This window comes from Lepidochelys kempii, chromosome 13 (genome assembly GCF_965140285.1).
Source record: "Lepidochelys kempii isolate rLepKem1 chromosome 13, rLepKem1.hap1, whole genome shotgun sequence".
Lineage (NCBI taxonomy): Eukaryota > Metazoa > Chordata > Testudines > Cheloniidae > Lepidochelys > Lepidochelys kempii.
Genome location: NC_136392.1, coordinates 935,241 through 951,753, shown reverse-complemented (window position 1 = coordinate 951,753; position 16,513 = coordinate 935,241). Strand labels below are relative to the sequence as shown.

Sequence of the window (16,513 nt, the reverse complement as noted above, 5' to 3'; positions counted from 1 at the left end):
CACTCAATCCCTGGCAGGAGGGTGCCCCCGACCCCGAGGACTGGACTCTGCCCCCACACCTGGCCGGGGCTCAGGCAGACCCAGACCCACAGCTGCACGCAGTGTTTTATTTCAGTGTCAGGATCCATTAGAAAAAGGCAGAGTGCGGCAGGGGCGAGGTGCAGCCGGGCTGTAACCGAGCGAGCCCCACCACCGAGGGTGATGGTCAGCGCCACGGACACGGGAATCGCCAGGGCAGGACAGCAGCGGCTGCAGGTCAGGACTGGACAGGGGGAGGAGCTGTGTTAGTATGAACTTTGGGAAACACGGCGCCTCTTGGCCCTGCTCCGGCCGGGCAGTCGCTAGCAGGGCCCATCCACTGCCCTTCCCCAGACCCTGAGCACTCGGGGCAGCCTGAGCCCCCAGGCAGTGGGTGGGACTGGGGCCGGGGCTGGCAGGGGCCGGGAGCCGGCCCCACTAGCGGGAGAACTTGCGCACGGTGCGGTATGAGTCTGGCACGGTGAGGTGCTTCGCCTGCCCCCGCTCCTCCTCCTCCATCAGGTCCTCGGCAGAGCCCCAGCGCTTCCGGGCCCGGCTGCTGCCCTTGGGCAAGAGCAGGCAGGCCAGAGCCCTGTTCCTGCCGTGCACTTCTGGCAGCTCTGGGGGAGAGAGAGGGCAGGGCAGTGTCAGGGCAGGAGACGCAGCCCCCTCCCAGCAGGGCCTACAACCCCCAGCCCCCCCCTACCCCCGGCAGCCCCCCCCAGCCCTGGGGGCACAGCTGCAGCTCAGCGGGTGCACAGGGTGGCAGGGAGTGCCCAGCCCTTACACGGCCCCTCCCCGCAGGCAGCCAGGCCCTGGCTTGTGTGCTCTCCCCCATGCACACGCTGCTTGTGGCCCCACATCCCACCATGGACCCGCCTTCTGGAGAGGTTGCAAGGGAGGCGCCCGACCCCTGGAGCTGGGGCAGGGGGCCCCACAGGGAGACGGGGCCCCCGAAGGGTGGACAGACAGACAGACAAGGGGCACTTCTCACGGGGCATCGTGGCAGCTCTGTCCAGGGGCTTGTCTGCTCTCAGGTAGTGCCTGGCCAGGTGCCCGCTGTAATCCCGCACGTTCTGCTTGGCACCTGCCGGGACACACAGCTCAGCTCTGGCCTGGCGATGGAGAATGCACCAGGAGGGCTCCACGCCCTGGGGCATGACCCCCACCCCCACAGGGGTCACCCAGTGGGTGGGGCCCTTGGCGTCAGCCCCACCTAACCCCCTTCCCAGTGCTTTCCTGTGCCAGTGGTGTCATCAGAAGGGCCCCAGGCCAGGGGGGGCAGGTCCCTGGGGCGGGTGCTGCTCACCGTAGCTCCGGACGAGCAGGTCCATGACCTGGCGGTGCCCATGCAGTGCGGCAATGTGCAGGGGGGTGTAGCCCTGGGGGGGACACAGGAGGCATCAGGACGCGAGGAACCGGTGGCTTCAGACCCCCAGCCCAGCCCAGCAGGAAGGAAATGGGCCAATCTCCCACCCAGGGGACATGGACATCACCCCCTTAGAGAGGCCCCCCGACCCTACAGAAACACCCCCTTCCACAGCACAGCCCCCCAGTGATCTCTCTGCCCCCATCCTTCCCAATGAGACCCCCCCTTCCCAATGAGACCCCCCCAGCATCCAGTCCTGCTCCACCAACTATCACCCTGCCCCTGGGCACCAGAGCCACTGCCTAATCTGTCCTGAGGAGCCTGCTGCGAGGTCTGTCCGTCTGTCCTTCCCGAGCACCTGCATACTCACGCCCTGTGTGGGTGGGGGAGGGGAGAAGAGAGCACAGGCTTAGTACAGAGCTCCAGGACCCCTTCCAGGTAACCCTACACGCCCGGCACACGCAGTGCCATGCTCCCAGTGCAGCTGGGCCCCAGCCGCCACCCCTCTCCCGACATGGCCCATCCCACCTGCTGCTGAGCTCAGGCTGCAGCCCTCTGGGGCCATCGCCAGCAATGGTGTCCTGGCAAGCCCCCGGCAGCCCCGCGTGCCCTCGGCTCCTCCCACCCGCGAGCAGCTGGGCACACGGCAGGCAGGTACTCACGTGCTGGGTCCGAGCAAAGGGCCAGCAGCATGGGGAGGGAAGAAGAGAACCCATTAGAGCCAGGCATGTATGGATTGCCCCCCTCCTTCGCTGCTCACAGCCCCTCCACCCCCCAGGGCTTCCCAGGCCAGGGACCCCACCCTCTGGCCCCCTCTCAGGGATGCTGGGAGGCCAGGGGCTGGGGCTGGCAGAGCCCCTACTGGGACCTGCTGTCTGGGGCTGGAGCCCCTCCAGTGCCAGCCCTGCACAGGGCCCCGAGCCCGCCTGCCTCCCCTCGCCTGCCGGGACTCACCGCTCGCATGTTGACATCAGCGCCTGCAGCCACCAGCAGCGAGGCCATGTCCTCCTTGCCGTGTTTGGCCGCCCAGTGCAGCGCCGTCTGCGGGGAGAGGCAGGGCTGGGCTCAGAACCCCCAACCCAGCCTCACCCATCCCCTGACAGGGCCTGGCTCCCCCCATGCTGGGCTCAGGCAAAGCCACCTCTGCTCCACCCTCAGCCCCACTCTCCCGGGAAGAGGCACTACCTGCATCGCACCTCCAGCGGGGAACGGGGGCAGGACACAGACACCAGCACCTCTCCCCCAGCGGCTCCATGACACCTCCCGTGGGGCTGACGGGGCACTGCCCCGGGCAGGAGTCACTATGTCTAACCCCTGTGCAGAGACCAGTGACAGTGGGGCAGGCCTAGGTGAGTGCAGAGAGGGAGGGGCTATTGTCAGGCCCGTCAGATGGGGAAACTGAGGCCCAGGGAAAGGGCTGACCACGAAGGCCCCACAGTGAGCCAGCATCAGAGCAAGAAACAGAACCCAGGAGTCCTGACTCCCAGCCCTGAGCTGAGTCCATCTGCCCACTCTGCCCTAGTGCCCTGCTGGGCCCCCCTGCCCTGCACCCCATCTGCCAGCGCTCAGCTCGCTGGGGAGGAGCCAGGGAGCCCCGGCCTGGGAATGCAGCAGGGAGGGGGTGAGGCTGATCCTGGGGTCCCAGAAGGGTCATACTTACAAACTGCTCCCGGGCGAGGTGGATGGCAGCGCCAGCAGGGACGGGCAGCAGGGTCGGGCAGAGAAGGAGACGTGTTAGAAGCATTGCACGGGGCCCCCAGAGCCAGTGCGGCACTGGCCCAACGTGGGGGACGGCAGCCAAAACCTTCCACTTGGGGCAGGAAACTCGACCACCAAACGTCTGGATTTGGACACCCTGCCGGGGCCTGGGAGGAGCTGTTCTTCAGGGCCCCTTCTTCCCTATAGCCCGGGCTGTTGGCTGGACTACCCTGCTAGTGACCCCTGGGGCTCAGCTGAGCTCCCGTCCAGACTACCTGGGCTCCCTGCTGTGCACTGGGGCTCCCGCCAGAGACCAGGGGTCAACCAACCTGCAGCAAACCTAACACCCCCCAGAGCCTCTGCGGGAGCAGCCAGTTCCAATTGCCCCCACTTACCCCCTGAGCCGCACCGGAACCAGAGCAGGTCAGCGACCGGGAAGAGAGAGAGAGCAGGAAATCAGAGCCTGTAGATGGAGGGGGCGGGGTACAGGCCTGGGGGAGGGCAAGAGGGCGGGGAGGGGACAGGCAGGTGCCGGGCCGTGGAGGACAGGTGAGGCCAGTGGGTTCATTAGCTGCAGGAGGGGCTGGGATTTCACAGGAGTTTGGGGTCCCAAGTGCTTGACTTTGCCCCAGGCCCCTCTGGGATTTGCAAGGCAGTGCAGAGGAATTGGACCATTGCGCGACCCACCCCCAGCTCCAGCCTGAGCCACCTGCTCAGGGCTGGAGGGAGCATGGGCCTGGCATGGCCCTGTACTCACCGAGGTGAAGTCCTGCAGCACGTCCCGCGAAACCAGAGAAAGAGAGAGAAAATGATTGAGCTCAGGTTAGGGCTGGGGCAGCCCCCCTCTCTGGGACACAGAGCAGCCCCCTCCCTGCCCAAGAGCAGCGGGTTGGGCCCAGAGCCCCTCCCACTTTCCCCAGCCAGCTGAGCACATCAGGCCGGGCATGGGGGCCACACTTGCCTTCCTGGTGGCTAGGGATGGCTCCTGTTTGAGCAGGTGACTCAGGGTGAGCAGGTGGCCACTGGCCGCCCCCTGCAGCCACTCCTTCTCCACCAGGTCCAGCTGCGGGGGAGAGACACAGTGAGCGACAGATAGCAGCACTGGGGCCCGACAGGGCCGGAGGGGGGCCTCACAATGGCTCTCGGCCCAGAGGGAGACGGGTTCTCACTCGGGCTGTCAAGCCATTTAAAAAATTAATCGTGATTAATCACACTCTTAAAGAATACTAGAATACCATTTATTTAAACATTTTTGGATGTTTTCTACATTTTCAAATATATCAATTTCAATTACAACACAGAATAGAAAGGGCACAGGGCTCACTTGATATTATTATTTTTATTTCAAATATTTGCACTGTAAAAAACAAAAGAAATAGTATTTTACAATTCACCTAACACAAGTACTGCAGTGCAATCTCTTTATCATGAAAGTTGAACTTATAAATGTAGAATTACGTACAAAAATTAACTGCATTCAAAAATAAAACAGTGTAAAACTTTAGAGCCTACAAGTCCACTCGGTCCTACTGTCACGGAGTCCCTGGGCGATGCTCTGGAACTGCTCCCCATGAAGCCAGTCAGGACTCTGGGGAAGTCACCTTTCTGTGAGCAGCCTGTCTTCAGGACACACAGCTCACCCAGCTTCCACCTTCCTGGGTCTGACCTCAGAGCATTCAGCCTCCTCTGCCCTTCCTTGCGCTTCCCACAGCGAGTCCAGCCAGGCAGGCTCCTGGGGAAGCCAGAGGGTCCTGCCCCCCAACTTCGCAGTCAGACATGACTCTCAGCCAGCCAGTAAAACAGAGGTTTATTAGATGACAGGAACAGGGTCTAAAACAGAGCTTGCAGGTGCAGAGAACAGGACCCCTCAGCTGGGTCCATTTTGGGGGGAGGCAGTGAGCCAGACAACCACGTCTGCCCTTCACTCCATGTCCCAGCCAGCCCCAAACTGAAACTCTCTCCAGCCCCTCCTCCTCTGGGCTTTGTCCCTTTCCCGGGCCAGGAGGTCACCGGATTCCTTTGTTCTCCAACCCTTTAGCTCTCACCTTGCAGGGGGGAAGGGCCAGGCCATCAGTTGCCAGGAAACAGGGTGTTGGCCATTCTCTGTGTCCAGACCCCTGCACACACCTGCCCTCTAGGGCTCTGCAATGATCATACACCCTTACCCCACCACCTAGACACTTAAGAACTGCATAGGGGAAACTGAGGCACCCCCACACTATTCGGAGGAAACATTAAGACCAGTCCCACTTCGTCACACCTACTTCAGCCAATTACTCAGACAAACAAGTTTCAGAGTAGCAGCTGTGTTAGTCTGTATCTGCAAAAAGGAAAGGCACCTTAGAGACTAACAAATTTATTTGAGCATAAGCTTTCGTGAGCTACAGCTCACTTCATCGGGTGCCTTCAGTGGACAAACAAGTTTGTTTCCATTTGCAGGAGATAATGCTGCCCACTTCTTGTTTACGTCAACAGAAAGTGAGAACAGGCATTCGCATGGCACTTTTGTAGCCAGTGTTGTAAGATATTTACGTACCAGACGCGTTAAAGATTCATATGTCCCTTCATGCTTCAGCCACCATTCTAGGGGACATGCGTCCATGCTGATGACAGGTTCTGCTCGATAACAATCCAAAGCAGTCCAGACTGACGCGTGTTCATTTTCATTTTCTGAGTCAGATGCCACCAGCAGAAGGTTGATTTTCTTTTTTGGTGGTGTGGGTTCGGCAGTTTCCGCATTGGAGTGTTGCTCTTTTAAGACTTCTGAAAGCATGCTCCACACCTCTTCCCTCTCAGATTTTGGAAGGGACTTCTGATTCTTAAACCTTGGGTCGAGTGCTGTAGCTATCTTTAGAAATCTCACATTGGTACCTTCTTTGCGTTTTGTCAAATCTGCTGTGAAAGTGTTCTTAAAACAACAATATGTGGTGGGTCAGCATCCGAGACTGCTATAACATGAACTATATGGCAGAATGCGGGTAAAACAGAACAGGGGACATACAGTTTTCCCCCAAGGAGTTCAGTCACTAATTTAATTAACACACTGCTTTTTTAACGAACATCATCAGCATGGAAGCATGTCCTCTGGAATGGTGGCCAAAGCACGAAGGGGCATATGAATGTTTAGCGTATCTGGCACATAAATACCCTGCAATGCCAGCTACAAAAGTGCCATGCGAATGCCTGTTCTCACTTTCAGGTGACGTTGTAAATAAGAAGAGGGCAGCATTATCTTCCGTAAATGTAAACAAACTTGTTTTTCTGAGCAATTGGCTGAACAAGAAGTAGGACTGAGTGGATTTGTAGACTCTAAAGTTTTACACTGTTTTGTTTTTGAGTGCAGTTATGTAACTCAAAAAAATCTACATTTGTAAATTGCACTTTCACGACAAAGAGATTGCATTACAGTACTTGTATGTGGTGAATTGAAAAATACTATTTCTTTTATCATTTTACAGTGCAAATATTTGTAACAAAAATAATATCAAGTGAGCACTGTACCCTTTGTACTTTGTGTTGTAATTGAAATCGATATATTTGTAAATGTAGAAAAACATCCAAAATATTTAATAAATTTCAATTGGTATTTTATTGTTTAACAGTGCAATAAATCGCGATTAATTTTTTTGAGTTAATCACATGAGTTAACTGCGATGAATTGATAGCCCTAGTTCCCACCTCTCAGCAGCACCGGGACCCCACAGGGCGGGGGGGCTCACAGCGGCCCTCGGCCCAGAGGGAGATGGGTTCCCACTTCTCAGCAGGGAAGCTGGGCGGACCCCAGCTCGAGAACACGGGCCGGGGATGAGGCGAGGAGGGGCTCAGCGTCGGCTGCCGGAGGGAGTCGGGGCTCTCGCCTGGGAAGGGACCCAGCCGCTCCGAGAGATCCAGAGCCTGAACACGGAGGTCCCTGCAGCGTGGCTGGGCTTGGGGCCACCAGAACCATCTGCGCTTCCACCTCTCTCGCTCTGGGCCACCCTACGGCCTCCCTGGGCCGTGTCCAGGGACGAGCAAACCCGCCTGTTGTGCCAACGCCGTGCGAGTGCCAATGAAAGGCTGGGCGAGGTGCGGTCACCCCGGCAGGGCGCACGAGGCTCTGCCAGGGGCTGGCTCAGTGGAACTGGCTGAGCGGAGCTGACGGTGCCAAGCAGAAAGGCTGGAGCCCTGCAGGTCCTGTCTAAGGAGCTGCACGGCCTGCCCTGTGCAGGAAGAGGGAGACCCCAGGGAGCGGGGGGGCCTGGCACACTGACGGGGCCTGTCCTAGAGACTGTTCCACGGCTGGGGGCATAGCACCGGTCCTGGGCGTCCGACACCCCGTCCTCCCTACTACTCACCGCCACAGGGCTGGAGCCCAGGCTGCTCCCTCCATCTTCGGAGGCCTCCTGCTCCGACGCAGGCTGCCGGGAGAGCAGAGGGAGAGGGCGGGAGGTGCACGGGGCTGCCAGGAAGGGGCGCTCTCCCCACACATGGGGGCAGGGGGAGTGACGCAGCTGCAGCCAGTGCCCACTGCCCATTCTGACGGCACCAAGGGACACCACAGCTGGGGGGGAGTCCCCCAGCCCCACCTCCTCCCCCACCTTCCAGGGAACCTCCCTGTCCTGCCTGCCAGCCCTGCAGCTGGGTGCCAGGCTCTCCGCAGCCCAGGACTGACCTGGGTTCCGTGTGGCAGAGACCCAAGAGCCGCCGGGCTGCTTGGCCAGCAGAGCCAGGCCTGGGGTCGGGCCCCTGGTGACGGAGCTGGAGCCCGCAACACGTCTGTCTGCTCCGTGGAGCAGGGCCAGGAATACTGCCATGTGCAGTGGTGCCGGGTCCCGGCTGGCCCATGGGGCTGCTGGGGCCTGCAGGGCACACACAATCCCAGCCAGGGGCCCGGCCCAGCCCCTGCATTTCCCCAGTGCCCCCATTCAGCCCCTCAGCAGCACGGTGTTGGCAGCTGCCAGCGACCCCAGACTCCTGCTCGGGATCGCCGTCTGCAGCGGCCCCAAACCCCTGGGGCTCTAACCCCGCTGTACCTCCTGTTGCCCATGCCCCCGAGACCACGGTCCCCGCCAACACTCGCCATTCTCTGCCCATTCACCGGGGGTGTCTCCCACAGCACACCCCTCCCCTGGCAGTTAGAGACCTGCTACCCAGTGCGTCCCTGGGGGGCCCTGCCTGCATGTGAGCCCCAGACCGGGCTCCTTCCGCCCCTCCCGCCGCCACTGGCTACTTTGCCGGGCACCCCTCACCTTGGAGACGCTCTCTGCATCCTCTTCTGCCGCTCTTGGGGGCTCTGGCTCAGGCTGTGGGTTGGGGGCTGTCGCAGGGCTGCCCCAGGCTGCAGGGCTCTGCCCCCCAGGAGACTGCCAAGGGAGGAATTCAGGATGACCTGCCTGCAGGGAGCACAGGGGCTGGGGCCTGAGTGAAACAGAGCCCCTGGGGCTCCATGCTGGGGCCCCGGCCCAGAGCTCTCCCTCTTCCCCTCCCCCTGGGACCCCTTTCCTCTCCCCCTGGCCCAGAGCTCTCCCTCTTCCCCTTTCCCCGGCCCAGAAATCTCCCCCTTCCCCTTCCCCGAGGAAACACAGGGGCCCAGCCTGGAACAGAGGAGCCCCCGGCTCCCAGCACCCAAGCTCAGGGCCTCGTGCATCAGGATGGGCCAGGTGCTCTGCAGCCAGCCAGCAGCTGCCTGAGGGGAGAGCCCCAAACCCAGCCTGGCCCCAGGGATGGTAGCACAGCAGGGGCCAAACCGCTCAGCCCCCCTTCACCATGGGGCCTCGGGGAGCCGCCCAGCACGTGTGCCCAACCCGAGCGCCGTTCCCACCTCTGCTGCCGGCAGCGCCCTACGTGCCCTCCCCAAGCTCCCAGGGCCACACAAGCCCCCGCGGGGCACAGGATGTGGGGGCTGCTGTGGTGGGCAGGGGCCAGGGAGCCAAGGGAGGAGGAAGCCCATGGCAGTGCCCTGGGGGGTGCGAGGGTTCCCTGCGTCTCACCGAAGCACTGATGTCAGTGACCAGGATGTGGGGCATTGCAGGCCCTTCAGCTGGCCCTGCCCGCCGGCCCTCCCACAGGGCCATGCCAGCCAGCAGGCCAGGCGCCGCTTCCCGGGAGCCTTGCTTCAGCACCACGTACTCTTCGCCCTGTGGGTCAGATCAGAGCAAGTCATGGCCTGGTGCACCCAGCGCCCTCCCACCGCTGGGCCCTGGGGCCTGGGCTTAGCTCAGGAGGTGCCCTGCTGGACCAGGGCTAGCTAGTTCCCAAGATCCATGAAGGCCTCGTGGGGCTGAGCTGTGGGGACAAGGGCTGTTCAGACCTCCCTGGAACGGGGACTGCCGTTCATGCCACTGGGGGCCAACCACAGTCCCTTCCCCAGTGGGGCCCCCTCCAGCTGCTCCTGGCAGCAGCTGGATTCCCCTGTTCTGGCCCTTTCCCACCAGAACAAGGCACAAAATGCTGGAAAACTCCTGTCCCCCAGAACATCCCGAGAGCCAGCGTTACTGCAGCTGGAGCAGCCCCATGGAGCCCTGCCTCCCTAACATCCTGTGGCGGTGAGTCCCCCGGGACAACGTCACAATCATGCCGAGGAGAACTCCCTTCTATTGACTGACCCCTTCCTGCCCCACCTGCCAGCGCAGAGATCCCCTCCCCATCGAGCCGGGCTCTCTGGCATGCTGCTCCGGGCTGAGGAAGTGCCTGGTCACCAGCCCTCAGTACAGGCTTAGGAAACAGCCAGCCACAAACAATGGAACAAGCAGACCCGGGTCCCTCCGCGCAGGGATAAAAGCCCCGCAGCATGGCTGGGGCTGGCCCAGGCCACCTGACTCGGGCTCCGGGGCGAAAAAATCGCAGGCTGGAGCCGAGCTCTGGGAACCTCCCACCTCGCAGGGCGCCTGAGCGTCTGCACAGCGATTTTCAGTCCCGCAGCCGGAGCCCAGGCCAGCAGCGGGGTTGTAGCCCTGTGTAGATGCAGCTCGGGGGCCAGAGCTAACAGCTGGGGGCTAAGCAGCATCACACCGGCCCCCTGCGCAGCGCCCAGCAGGACCAAAGTGAACATGCAGGTAGCACAGGACTGAGCCCCACGGGTGGGCAGGGTTCCCCCCAAGGCAGCCCCACAGCCCCCCGGGCAGGCAGCGTCACCCCCCCAGGCAGCCCCAGAGCCCCCCAGACAGGCAGGGTCACCCCCCCAGGCAGGCAGCGTCACCCCCCCAACAGCCCCAGAGTCCCCCGGGCAGGCAGGGTCACCCCCCCCTCCCAACAGCCCCAGAGCCCCCCAGACAGGCAGGGTCACCCCCCAGGCAGCCCCAGAACCCCCCAGACAGGCAGGGTCACCCCCCCGGGCAGGCAGGGTCACCCCCCCCAACAGCCCCAGAGTTCCCTGGGCAGGCAGGGTCACCCCCCCTCCCAACAGCCCCAGAGTCCCCCGGGCAGACAGGGTCACCCCCCCCAACAGCCCCAGAGCCCCTCGGGCAGGCAGGGTCACCTCCCCAACAGCCCCAGAGCCCCCCGGGCAGGCAGAGTCACCCCCCTCCCCTCCAGGCAGCCCCATGTGTAGGCAGGGTCACCCCACCCGACAGCCCCAGAGTCCCCCGGGCAGGCAGGGTCACGCCCTCCGACAGCCCCAGAGCCCCCCGGGCAGGCAGGATCACACCCCCCGACAGCCCCAGAGCCCCCCGGGCAGGCAGGGTCACCCCCAAGGCAGCAAGGCTGGAGTGCCCAGCAGGCCCACGGCAGTTCGAGGTCACTAGTTGAGCGTGTTGGTACCTGCTGGAAGCTGCTCCCCAGGCCAGAAGGGAGCTGCCAGGACCCCCTGGCTGCGGGGGTCTCTCTGGCGAGAGTGCTGGAGAGGAGGGCTGGCCTGGCTGGGATCACACACAGTCCTATCTCCCCAGAGCAGACATGCAGACAGGAACCCTCTCCCAGGGCTCCACCCAGACAGGCCAGCTGACAGCTGCGGGGGGCGGGGGGGAGCACTGGGTTTAAAGTGACCCCTTGCACAGGGCCCTGGGGCTGGAAGGGGTCTGGGGGCCCAGACACTCCCTGCTCAGCAGCCCCCCAGGCAGTGTCCTCCGGGAGCATCTGCCATGCCAGCCCGAGGTCAGCCTAGGGGAGAGAGCCATCACCCAGATTCTATCCCCAGCGGGGCCGGGCCAGTTTGGGTGAAGCCGCGACTCCCAGAGATGAGACCCACCTCTTACACTGAACCGGCACCTGCCAGGTTAACATCGCAAGGGCACCAGGAGGGACACAGGAACGGCCAGACAGGCTCAGCCCTGAGGCCCATTGCTCCAGTCTCCAAACAGCCAGCCCCAGACATGTCAGAGGGAGGTACAAGGATCCCACAGTCAATCAACGGGGAGAATCGGCCCCCCACAAAGGTCTCACCCTGATCTCCAATAGTCAAAGACCAGTTCAGACCCTGGAACTCTTCCAAACATTTTGTTAGCATTAACTGTGACAGCTCTGGAGATTCGGGATCTCCATCCCCCTTGGAATCTAGCCAAGTTCTTGGCTCAGTGACATCCTGTGGCAGTGAGTTCCACAGGCTAATTACACAATGTGTGAACAAGACTTTCCTTTATTAGTTTTGAATTTCCCATCTGTCAGTTTCACTGGCCGCTCCCTGGGGCCTGTGCTGTGGGACAGGGAGAACTGACGCCCCCTTTCTCACTGCTCTGCCCCATCCAGGACTGGATAGACTGGTGTCCTGCCCCCTCTGCTCCCCCGCCCTCGAGGGTAACAATCCCAATCTCTGCCAGCTCTGCCCACAGCTCCGTTTTTCCAGCTTTGCTTGTTCTCTTCACCCTTCCCTGACCCCTCAGCTGCGTGCGACGGGGGCCCAGCGCTGCCCACAGGATCCGCACCATCGATTGATGCAAAGGTGCTAGAACGTTCCCCGTGTTATTCTCCACCCCGGCCCTTGTGCTGCCGAACAGCTCAGCTCTTTTGCCCACAGCAGAGGTCTCCACTGGCACCCAGCTCCCGTCCCTGGCAGTTAATCTAGACCCCCAGGAGGTGTCAAATTGTCCCCTCCAATGTGCATTACTTCATGTTTATCAACACTGAGTTCCATTTGCCACCATGTTCCTGGATTCCGAGGCCAGAAGGGACCACTGCGATCATCCAGTCTGACCGGGCCAGAGACCTGCCCCCAAACCATTCCTAGAGCAGAGCTCTTGGAGAAACATCCCGTCTGGATTTAAAGGAGTCAGTGATGGGAACCCACCCTGTGCCCCGGGAAGTCGTTCCAATGGGAAACTACCTCACCTGTGAAAAATGACGCCTTATTTCCTAATTTGTCTAACTTCAGCATGCCCCATTGGATGGTGTTAGACCTTCCTCTGTGCCACTGACCATCACCCAAGAGCGGGAAGTGAAGTGAGACAAACTGTGTTGTCCACTCTCCCGGCTGCGTTTGCTCTCTCCAGTCCGGAATAGTTAACTTCCCGCCAGCTGCCACGTTTGCCCCTACCCTGCCCACCTCCTGCTCCGATCACTAATAACTTGATTAAACAACACAGGCTCCAGCCTGGCACCTTGGAGCCTGCTTTGACTTTGTGACACGGTGAGAACTAAGTGACCATTTCTCCCTGCTCTTTGCTGTCTCCTAGGCCGTTTGCCTCTCATCCGTGATGACAACTAGCCTCTCTAGTAGCTTCTTGTGCACGACCTTATCCACCCAGATGTTGGAATAGAAACAAATGAGGCCACCTGGTTCCCCTTCCCGACACAGGCCTGCACCTGGACCACAAGATCTGTTTCAAGTTACACCTTCACTTAAACCGCTGCTGCTGTGTGTGCAGACCAGCCCCACTCAGGACCAGGCGGGGGACACAGCACCTTTGCCAGCTCTGGGTTGAGGCCAGAAGGGCCTGCTTGGAGCCCCAGAGCGAGCCAGCTGGCCTACACACACCCAGGGGTGCCGTGGGGCCACTGCTGGCTGAAATCGCCCACAGTCCACGAGAGGCAGCCGGCATCTCTCTCAGGAGCCTGTGGTCAGAGTGAGGGCTGGAAACACTCTGGCTGGGGCTGATAAATGGTTAACGAATTAGTTGCTCAATCATTGTGCAAGGGGGAAGCTAAGCCCAACCCCCATTCCTGTTAGCACAAGGGAGAGGCAAACCCCTATATCCTGCCCTGACTGCAGCCCCCGCAGCCTGGGCCATTTCTGGCAGGATGTGCTGAGGGAGGCGGCAGAGACTTTCCGGCTTCCACTGGGGACTGACCCAGAAGAAACAGGACAAAGGAGCTCAGGCAAGGGGGGCTGGAGCTGAGCATTTGGGGAGCAGCCAGGGGCGGCTTGGTTCAGGCAGCTGTGAGCAGCTGTTTTAGGGCAGGGGCCTGGGAGTCAGGAGCCCCCAGATGGGAACCCGCCCGGCGCGTCTCCCTGCTCAGACACAGATTATCTCCCAGGTTGGATCCGTAATTAAACACCGACTAATCACACTCTCAGGATATTAAACATGTAACAAACCCGCTTAGCTCTGGCCAGGGACGGGGAACGGGAAGGTCACCCAGGCTAATGAGCAGCAAGAGCGGTGGTGTCTCCAAGCGCTGACCCCCACAGCTCTCCTAGGGTAAGTCCAGCCCGCATCACAGCCCCCCCTTTTCCCCTGAACTGGTGGAGGGGCCCAGGGGCTCAGACCCCGCCTAGCACAGGGGTCACCTCCCCAACGCCCCAGATCCTGTGCACACAGCACGGCCAGCATAGCACCCCCTTCGCCCCTCCTAGTGCCAGGCAAAGCCCCCCCCCAACTACTCCATCCTGTCCCCAAGCCACAAGAGGCCTCTCACCCACCCTGTCCTATGGCCAGAGCACCATGGGCCAAACACAAAGAGAAACCTGGTTCCCCCTGTACTGCTCCCAGCACACAGCTCACACTCAGCAGTGACAAGGTCCCGGGGCCTGCACAGGCCGGCCACTCTCATGAAGGGGGCCTGTCAGCCCACGGCTCCGAGCAACAGCCCCCGATTCTGCCGGCAACTCCGCTCCAGCTTGCTTGGCATGCACCCCGATTCCCCTGGAGCCCAGGCTTCGCCCAGCCACGTGGGGGACCCTGGCCCTTTTGCTCTTCCCTCAACTCCCTCCAGTTTCTCAGCATGGCTTGGGCCACAGGCTGAACACTAATGCTGGGGTGGGGGGTGTCTCCAATGGGCCCAGAACCAGTCTGAGGGGAGGTCTCCCTGGGGGCCAAGCACCGATCTCTGGGAGAATCTCTAGGGGCCAAGCACCGATCTCTGGGGGGGTCTCCCCGGGGGCCAAGCACTGATCCTGGACGGGGGGGTCTCCGTGGGGGCCAAGCACTGATCTCTGGGAGACTCTCTAGGGGCCAAGCACCGATCTCTGGGGGGGGTGTCTCTCTACGGGCCAAGAACTGATCCTGGGGGGGGTCTCTCTAGGGGCCAAGCACCAAACTCTAGGGGGTCTCCCCGGGGGCCAAGCACTGATCCTGGGCGGGGGGTCTCCGTGGGGGCCAAGCACCGATCTCTGGGGGGGGTCTCCCCGGGGGCCAAGCACCGATCTCTGGGGGGGTCTCCCCGGGGGCCAAGCACTGATCCTGGGGGGGTCTCCCTGGGGGCCAAGCACTGATCCTGGGCAGGGGGTCTCCGTGGGGGCCAAGCACTGATCCTGGGGGGGGTCTCTCTAGGGGCCAAGCACCAATCTCTGGGGGGGGTCTCCCCGGGGGCCAAGCACTGATCCTGGGGGGGTCTCTCTAGGGGCCAAGCACCGATCTCTGGGGGGATCTCCCGGGGGCCAAGCACTGATCCTGGGGGGGTCTCTCTAGGGGCCAAGCACCGATCTCTGGGGGGGTCTCTCTAGGGGCCAAGCACCGATCTCTGGGGGGATCTCCCGGGGGCCAAGCACCGATCCTGGGGGAGCTGCGAGTCTCTCCCTGGGCGGCGGCCGAAATGCTGGTTCCGAGCTGGATGCTGGGCCCGGGTCCCGCGGCGCCGGGCACGGGGCGCTGGCTCTGGGACAGCCGAGATGCGGGGACCCCTTAGGGACCATCCTCCCCGAGCCCTCCGCCCAGCCCTGGCCCACCTGGGAGCCGGGGGCCCGGAGGGGGCCGGTGTCGCTCCCGCGGCTCGGCTCCGCGCTGGGCCGGGGTGCTGTGGCAGGCGGGGCGCGGAGCGCACGGTCCAGCCCAGGACGCTGCGCCCCGGAGTGGCCCCTCCGCGGGGGTCGAGCCCCGGGCACCTCGCAGTCTCTGCCCCGAGCCCCGCTGCCGGCCCCGGGTCCAGCCGCCGGGTCCAGCCCGGCTCTCAGAGCCCCCGGCGACCGTCCGGGCTGTTGGCGGAGTGCGGGGCAGGCGGCAGCTTAGAGCATGGGGGCGGCCTGGGGCTGCAGCCTACGGGCTGGGTGGGGCACGGCCTGTGTGTGTGGGGGGCTGACGGGAGGGGGACGGGCCTGCAGGCTAGGGGATGGGGGGCGGCCTGGGGCTGCAGCCTACGGGCTGGGTGGGGCACGGCCTGTGTGTGTGTGTGGGGGGCTGACGGGAGGGGGACGGGCCTGCAGGCTAGGGGATGGGGGGCGGCCTGGGGCTGCAGCCTACGGGCTGGGTGGGGCACGGCCTGTGTGTGTGTGTGGGGGGCTGACGGGAGGGGGACGGGCCTGCAGGCTAGGGGATGGGGGGCGGCCTGGGGCTGCAGCCTACGGGCTGGGTGGGGCACGGCCTGTGTGTGGGGGGGGCTGACGGGAGGGGGACGGGCCTGCAGGCTAGGGGATGGGGGGCGGCCTGGGGCTGCAGCCTACGGGCTGGGTGGGGCACGGCCTGTGTGTGTGTGGGGGGGGCTGACGGGAGGGGGACGGGCCTGCAGGCTAGGGGATGGGGGGCGGCCTGGGGCTGCAGCCTACGGGCTGGGTGGGGCACGGCCTGTGTGTGTGTGTGGGGGGCTGACGGGAGGGGGACGGGCCTGCAGGCTAGGGGATGGGGGGCGGCCTGGGGCTGCAGCCTACGGGCTGGGTGGGGCACGGCCTGTGTGGGGGGGGGGCTGACGGGAGGGGGACGGGCCTGCAGGCTAGGGGATGGGGGGCGGCCTGGGGCTGCAGCCTACGGGCTGGGTGGGGCACGGCCTGTGTGTGTGGGGGGCTGACGGGAGGGGGACGGGCCTGCAGGCTAGGGGATGGGGGGCGGCCTGAAGTGGGGACTGCAGCAAGCAGACCGTGTGGGAGGGGGGCCTGCAGGCTAGGGGATGTGGGGCTGCCTGTGGGGGGGACCCCTGCAGCCTACGAGAGGGGGGCAGCCTGGGCGGGAGGGGCTGCAGTCTAGGGGCTGGGTGGGGCACTGCCTGAAAGGGGGGGGCCTGTGTGTGTGGAGGCGGTTGCAGCCTAGGGGATGGGTGGGGCAAGGCCTGTGGGGGGCGGCGTGAAGTGGGGGCTGCTGCAAGCAGCCTGTGTTTGTGGGGGGGGAGGTGCGCAGCCTAGGGGAGGGGCAGCAGCCTGTGTGTGGGGGG

The 16,513-nt window shown here is 63.0% G+C and overlaps 2 protein-coding genes and 1 long non-coding RNA gene across 10 annotated transcripts; 1 reads left to right on the top strand and 2 right to left on the bottom strand.

Annotated features, from left to right (window-relative positions):
- Window positions 1–93: 93 nt before the first annotated feature.
- Window positions 94–3,131, bottom strand: LOC144929236 (uncharacterized). 2 transcript variants are annotated; one of them, XM_078848296.1, is made up of 5 exons: window positions 3,048–3,131; window positions 2,342–2,428; window positions 1,328–1,400; window positions 1,013–1,105; window positions 94–638 (listed from the first exon to the last, which is right to left on the bottom strand). In XM_078848296.1, the coding sequence occupies exons 1-5, from the start codon at window positions 3,129–3,131 to the stop codon at window positions 457–459; spliced, it is 519 nt and encodes a 172-aa protein (XP_078704422.1). In that variant the 3' UTR covers window positions 94–456. The 2 variants fall into 2 exon arrangements, with proteins under 2 accessions (XP_078704422.1, XP_078704423.1); XM_078848297.1 differs by lacking the exon at window positions 1,013–1,105.
- A 268-nt stretch (window positions 3,132–3,399) lies between these two features.
- LOC140897395 (uncharacterized) lies at window positions 3,400–15,431 on the bottom strand. Of its 7 annotated transcripts, XM_073309997.2 has the most exons (7): window positions 10,823–11,195; window positions 9,055–9,201; window positions 8,314–8,457; window positions 7,420–7,482; window positions 4,047–4,148; window positions 3,843–3,854; window positions 3,400–3,483 (listed from the first exon to the last, which is right to left on the bottom strand). In XM_073309997.2, the coding sequence occupies exons 1-7, from the start codon at window positions 11,135–11,137 to the stop codon at window positions 3,406–3,408; spliced, it is 861 nt and encodes a 286-aa protein (XP_073166098.2). In that variant the 5' UTR covers window positions 11,138–11,195; the 3' UTR covers window positions 3,400–3,405. The 7 variants fall into 7 exon arrangements, with proteins under 7 accessions (XP_073166098.2, XP_073166095.2, XP_073166100.2 ...); XM_073309994.2 differs by having other exon boundaries at window positions 3,405–3,854; window positions 8,314–8,427; window positions 10,823–11,186; XM_073309999.2 differs by lacking the exons at window positions 3,400–3,483; window positions 10,823–11,195 and adding an exon at window positions 15,102–15,431 and having other exon boundaries at window positions 3,496–3,854.
- Window positions 9,892–13,107, top strand: LOC140897397 (uncharacterized). The gene is made up of 2 exons (XR_012154719.1): window positions 9,892–10,119; window positions 12,670–13,107. It is a non-coding gene; the product is annotated as an uncharacterized LOC140897397 (long non-coding RNA).
- Window positions 15,432–16,513: the final 1,082 nt, after the last annotated feature.

Bases quoted from the DNA above. Each gene is read 5' to 3' on its own strand.
- LOC140897395 (XM_073309993.2), bottom strand. From the start codon at position 11,137: ATGCTCCCGGAGGACACTGCCTGGGGGGCTGCTGAGCAGGGAGTGTCT. The intron at 4,149-7,419 runs GTGAGTAGTAGG...TCTCCCCCGCAG, and splicing joins TGGGCTCCAGCCCTGTGGCG to CTGGACCTGGTGGAGAAGGA. The intron at 3,855-4,046 runs GCAAGTGTGGCC...GACGTGCTGCAG, and splicing joins CATCCCTAGCCACCAGGAAG to GACTTCACCTCGGTGAGTAC.
- LOC144929236 (XM_078848296.1), bottom strand. From the start codon at position 3,131: ATGCTTCTAACACGTCTCCTTCTCTGCCCGACCCTGCTGCCCGTCCCT. The intron at 2,429-3,047 runs GTAAGTATGACC...CTCTCCCCGCAG, and splicing joins ACCTCGCCCGGGAGCAGTTT to ACGGCGCTGCACTGGGCGGC. The intron at 639-1,012 runs GTGAGAAGTGCC...TCTCTCCCCCAG, and splicing joins CAGAGCTGCCACGATGCCCC to AGCTGCCAGAAGTGCACGGC.